General features: G+C 46.5%; 1 protein-coding gene across 2 annotated transcripts in view; it reads left to right on the top strand.

Moving 5' to 3' along the window:
* Positions 1 to 927: 927 nt before the first annotated feature.
* The window catches only part of CRY1 (cryptochrome circadian regulator 1), a 45,370-nt gene continuing 40,297 nt past the window's right edge, over positions 928 to 6,000 (top strand). For both annotated transcript variants that reach the window (XM_016223205.2, XM_016223204.2), the window contains exon 1: positions 928 to 1,619. In XM_016223205.2, coding sequence (XP_016078691.1) covers positions 1,462 to 1,619 — 158 coding nt within the window. In that variant the 5' untranslated portion in view covers positions 928 to 1,461. The remainder of the gene's footprint in view (positions 1,620 to 6,000) is intronic.

Here is a 6,000-nt window from a genome sequence, read left to right as displayed (position 1 = left end):
GCGGCCTGCAGTTCACTGTCCCCGGTAAGGTGGGCAAAGGCCGCACTAAAGGTAAGAGATTAGGGCTGACGTACTGACGGATCGCTAGTATTAAGGAATTACAAGAAGTCCAGGAACGCTTGGCACCCGCCCTGCCCATTTCCCCACTTGCCCAGGGCAAGTACAACGGTTAGAGCCTCGCGAGGGCCAGAAGAATGGCGCCGCCCGCTCCAACGTAGGGTTCTTCGCACAAAGCAGGGCTGAAGCACGTGGTCTGGCCTCAAAGTCGACGAGGAGCCGCCTGCTCTCTTCCGTCCACCCCATCTTGCCCGCCCGCCGAGCCCCCCCGCCCCCCGGGTCACTCTGAGAAGCAACAAAGCCGTCTCCCGGCCTCGCTGGGACCCCCACGGGAGCAGCGCCCCGGCGAGCCGGCCGGCCCCGCCCTACTTCCCCCAGTCCGCGGCGCACGCGCACGCGCGCCTTCTGGAGCAGCGCGCGCGCACGCGAGCTCCCCGCATCCCCGTGCTCATCCGGGCCTCAGCGAGCCTCAGCCAATGGAGGATGCTCACGGCCACCGGAGGCGGGGCTAAGCCTCCCCTCACGTGGGGCCTGTGATCCTCCGGGGGCGCTTCTAGGCAACCGGGACTAGTCGGCCGAGAAAAGAGACTAAGCTAGAGAGCCCAGCGTCGGGGTGGGGACCGACAGTTTTGAGATCGAACGGCTGCCGCCCCCGAGAAGCGACTGAAACGCAAGCTTATTCCCCAGCCCGAGCCGCTGTAGTAAACACACTTCAGAAACGTGAGGTGCCGGTGATCACGTGGGCCGAGCGCCTTCCAATGAGGAGCCGGGGGCGGGGTCGAGGCAGCTGACGCGGCGGTGGCGGCGGAGTCACCCGGGCCGGCTCGGGACCGGTCACCGGCCGGCAACCATCCAGCGGCCTCGACCACCGCCTGCGAGCTCCGTCCTCACTCCTGGGCCGAGAGGCGGCGTGGCCGACAGTGGCGGAATCCCTGCTCCTTCGTCTCGGTGGCTCGCCTCGGGCGGGCCGCTTTTCCTCAGGGGCCGCCTCGGTGGGGCGAGGTTTCCGTGACGAACCTCCTGGGGCTGCGGGTGCCGGCTCGGCCGTCGTGGCGGCTCGAGCTCCTGGAACTTGCTCACTCTCCGGGGCTCCGAGGCCCTCGAAGTTATGCGTGTCATCCGAGCGGCTGCAGCGAGCGCCGGCTCCTAAAGGGCGTCATACCCGGACTCCGCCGACTGGGCCACCTCCATTCAGCTTCCAGCTGCGCCTCCAGCGCCCTCTCCCTCTCGGGTCCGCTCGTCGGACTCCTTTTTCCCTTTTCTCCCCTCTGCCGCCCTGTCCTCACTCGTGGGGTGCGGCGATTCTCCTGGGAGCGGAGGTGTCGGTTATGAGCCGGACCCTCCTCCCTTGAATTTCTCGGTGGAGGAACTGGGCGGTGACCCTCCGCCCGCCGCGGCCCGGGGATGGGGGTGAACGCGGTGCACTGGTTCCGAAAGGGGCTCCGGCTTCACGACAACCCCGCCCTGAAGGAGTGCATTCAGGGCGCGGACACCATCCGCTGCGTCTACATCCTCGACCCCTGGTTCGCGGGCTCCTCCAATGTGGGCATCAACAGGTGGCGGTGAGTCAAAGCCCCGGGGGAAATGGATTTCGGGGTCTCATGAGTCAGGACTCGACCATCAGCCCAACCGGAGAACTTCAACCTGGGACCGCCTTGCCCGTGCTGTGCTAAGAATTGTAGCAGCTTTGGGTATGAAATAGAGTGGACTGAACAGCTCTCTGGCCAGAGAGTGCTGGCAGCCTGGAACCCCCTGGCCTCCTTGTGTGAATTTCGTGCCTCGGCCCTAAGGCGAACTCTTCGCCGGGTTCCTGGGGGATTCTTAGCGGCGGAGTTAAAACACCCTCCCGTTTCTCAGTGGCCCGTGGGTTGATTTCCTTGGCCTCTTTGTGGCGTTCGAAAGGACTGCGGTTTTAAATGTTTACGACCGTGTCCCGGTAATTCATAGTATGGAGAAGATTATTCATTCAGTTACTGTCGCCTCCAAACCCAGTTTTCTTCCACCCCTGGAGGCGAACGAAGGGAAAGCAAGGGAACTAACCTTATCTGGTTCATCTTTGCTCAGCTCCTCCTCGCGAGCGCCCCCTTGTGGTCGACTGGGCAAAGCGCAGTTTTTCTTTCTAGGTAAAGCATAATCCTTCTAGGGATCGGAGTAACGGAGGAAGGAAGTCCTAGAGAAGCTTGGTGATCTTTTCCTGAAATACCAGCCTAGATATTTGTTAGGCCCTCTGGTGGAAATGACAGTGTTCGACGAACAGATCGTTGATCACCTGTCTACCAGGCTTTGCTTTAAACACCAGGGAAATGGCAGCTAATAAAGCATGTCCTCTTTGAGCATGTGCTTCAGAAAGTAAGATATGTAGTATTTGGTGGCGATAACTGTTGTGGAGAAATACAGAGCAGAGAAGGGGATAAAGAATATAAAGACGTTGGGATTAGAGGTGCAGTTTTAAATGCGGTGATTGGGGAAAACTCAGAAGGTGGCAAGTGAGCAAGGCGATGAAGCAAATATAGATTGTGGCCATCTAGGGGAGAAGCATTCCAGGCAGTGGGAACGTCAGGAAAAAGGCCCTGAGGTGGAAATGCCCTTAACCTTCGGAAAAAACAAGCAGAAGAAGCCAGTATGACTGAAGCAGAGTAGGCGAGAGGAAAAGCAGTAGATGAGAGGTCAGAGAGGTAACGGGGCCATATTGAGTAGAGCTTTATAGGCAGTCGTCAAGATTTGGACTTTTACCCAAAGAGAAAAGTGGAAATAATTGCAGGATTATGCTCAGAGAAGTGACATGATCTGACTTAAATTTGAAAAAATTCCTGTGGCTGTGGTTCTGAGAACAGACTGAATTGGAGGAATGCTTTCAAAATATTTGTCTTGAGGAACTAGAAGGATGGAACTAGGCTAAGAAAGTGAAGTTAGACAGAGATGCCATTGGGATGGTGTTTGGAGTTCTCTTTTGAACTTGGTTAAGTTTGAGTTGTTTATTACACATCCAAGTGCAGATAGCAGATAGGCAGTTGGGAGCTCAGGGCAGAGATCCAGGCAGGAGGTATAAATTGGAGAGTCATCAGCTTATATATAATATTTAAAGCTATTTATTCATCCACCCATTCATTGAACATATATTTGTCATGCAGTTAATGTATGCCAGGCACTGTTTTAGGTGCAGGGCATTTAGTATAAATAAATAGCTAAAAAAAATCCCTACCCTGTTGAAGCTACATTCTAGCGAAGCCATAAAACTATATAAGAACTTTAAGAAAGTAAGTAGAGATAGAAAAGGGAGGAGAATAATATTAAATGTCAACTGTAATTAAAAAATAAAATTATAAAAAAAGAGAGAGGAGGTCCATAGACTGAGCCTTGGGTACTCTAATGTGTAGATAATTGAGAAGGAACATCTAGTAAGATAAGAAAACCCAGAAGCGTATAGTGCCTGAGAAGCTAAGTAAAGAAAATATTTTAAAGAGAGTGTTTTATGTCAGGTGCTGTTGGTAGGTCAGGTGAGATGAAGACGAAAAATTTAAAATTGTATTTAGCATTTTGAGGCCATTCATAATCTTAGTGGTTTCACTAGTGCAGAGGCAAAAGCCTTTTTGGAGTGGCTGAAGAGAAGCTGACAGGAGAAAGGTGGGAGACAGCGCACATAGACTGCTCTTTTAGGGAGTTTGCTGTAAGGGGATCAGAGAAGTGTGGTTCCTAGAGTGGGATGTGAAGTCAAGAGAGGATTTTTTTTTAAGATGGGAGAAATTACAGCATGTTTGCATGTTGATGGGAATGATACTGCAACTGTATATAAAGCACTCATTAGCAGAATTAGTGTCATTAACATTGATTCTGGAAAAAGGTGGTAAATGTAATATATTTTAATGTATTAATAATATCTTACAGTAATAGAGTAATATTTCTCTTTTCATAAGATTGTTAGGAGAATTAAATTACTTAACAAACGTAAAATGCTTAAAATGTGAGCGGTAGTAGTGTTTGTCATTTGCTATTAAATTGGAAGCCCTAGGTAAATAGTATCAATTAAATATCTATAGTAAGTTTCTTCTAGAGCAGTTTATAAATTTATGCAATCTAGACTGTAAGCTTCTGCAGGAGAGGGGTTATATATTGTTTAACTTTGTACACCCAGCAACTCACATTGCCAAATAATGAATGAAATAAAACTGGTAAGCACAATAGGAGTAGTCCCATTAAAAAACTACTAAATATTGCCCTTTCTAAACGACAGGTAAAGATATAAATAATGAATAGAGATAGACTGTTTTCTTCTACTGAAGACTAAGTTATAAAAAGCCAGGGACAGAGTTTTATTTAGTCTGTTCTCATAGCACCGAATTCAGTGCTTTTCAAAAACAGTAGTTCAGTTATTATTTGTTGAATGAAATGACATCCACAAGTCAATAATTTTAGATTTAAACAACTTTATATCTCTATTGACCACAGGATAATGTGCAGACTCCTTAGCTTGGCAATTTTTTTGAGGTATAAGTGACAAATACAAATTGTGTATACCACTTTACGGTGTACAACAAGTTGTGATATATGTATACATTGTGGAATTTATTCTTTATTATTTCACCTTTTCTTTATTCTCTTTTTAGGTTGCTTCCAATCAACATTTAAACATGCTTAAGTTCAAGCTTTATTAAAAAAAAACACAACAGAGGAGCAAAACCTTGATATGTTCCTTTCCAGCAACTATGTTTCTTAGTTCCGTTATAGCCACATTTCATGAACAAAATGTCTAGTACAGGCTGATTTCTTTATCTTCTGCTCACCCTTAACTCCAAACTAGTGTCATTCCAGCCAGTACCTATTCCACCAAAACTGTTTTCATCCAAAGAGTTCTTTTAAACTTTTCATTCTTTTACTTCCTACTATGTTTGACACATTTGACCACACCTTCCTTTTTTTCCTTCTGCTTTGGTTAGAGGATCCTTCTATGTGTGTGTTTTTTTGCCAGAGCTATTAGTGTTCTTGACTTCTCTTTCTGTTCAACCCTTAAATGCCTCTGAGGTCTATGATCTCCACCTTCTTAATTTTATATCATTCCTAGGCAATCTCATCTCTCTTAGTAAATTCAGTTACCATCTATATACCCAGAATTCACAAATCAGTATCTTTATCCCATATCTCTCTCCTGATCCCCAAATATGTATCCACTATATATAGATTCCCTGCCTACTGAATGTATTATATTACCTTAAACTCATCTTGTTCAAGACAGAATTCATCTTTTCCCCTACCCCTCTCTCAGAAACAAACAAAAAAGCCCAAACTGAATCTTTCTGTGTTTTCTATAAATAGTACCACCATTGGCCCAGTTGCTCAAACAATTTAAAGATCAGATTGTTAATTATATGTTAATTTATTCAACAAATATTTGAGTCTCTACTGTGTACTAATCACTTTGCTAATTTCTGTGGTAAAATGGAAGTCAGCAGATAATTTCTCTATCCTTAGGGAGTTTAGAGTATAGAGAGAGACTTATTCAGAAATAAAATAATCACAAAAATACATTCTTCTATCTCCATTGCCACTTTAGCCCACACCACCATCCATTTTGCCTAGATTACTTGAGTAGTTTACAAATCATTATCCCCCCCCTTACTCTTCTCTAATTTATCCTCTACACAGCAAGTGGAGTGATCTTTTAAAGTTGCAAATATGATCATGTCCTTTATTCTTTACAATCCTTCAATGACATTTCCTTACCTACCCTTAGGTTAAAGTTCAAAAAGCCATAGAGCATGATTTAAAATCCCTGTGTAATCCAGTCGTCTGCTTCTTTTTCCAGCCTTGGAGGATTGCTTCACTGAGGCATTTGAGCTGAACCTTGAAGTATGAGGTCTTAATAAACAGAGAATAGAGGGAAGGGAATTCCAGACAGAGGGAAGAAAAATCCAGACTGAGGAAATAACATGAGGGAAGGCACAGTAT

This window comes from Miniopterus natalensis, chromosome 2 (assembly GCF_054644295.1).
Source record: "Miniopterus natalensis isolate mMinNat1 chromosome 2, mMinNat1.hap1, whole genome shotgun sequence".
Classification (NCBI taxonomy): Eukaryota; Metazoa; Chordata; class Mammalia; order Chiroptera; family Miniopteridae; genus Miniopterus; species Miniopterus natalensis.
This window is presented reverse-complemented; position numbering and strand designations above follow the sequence as displayed.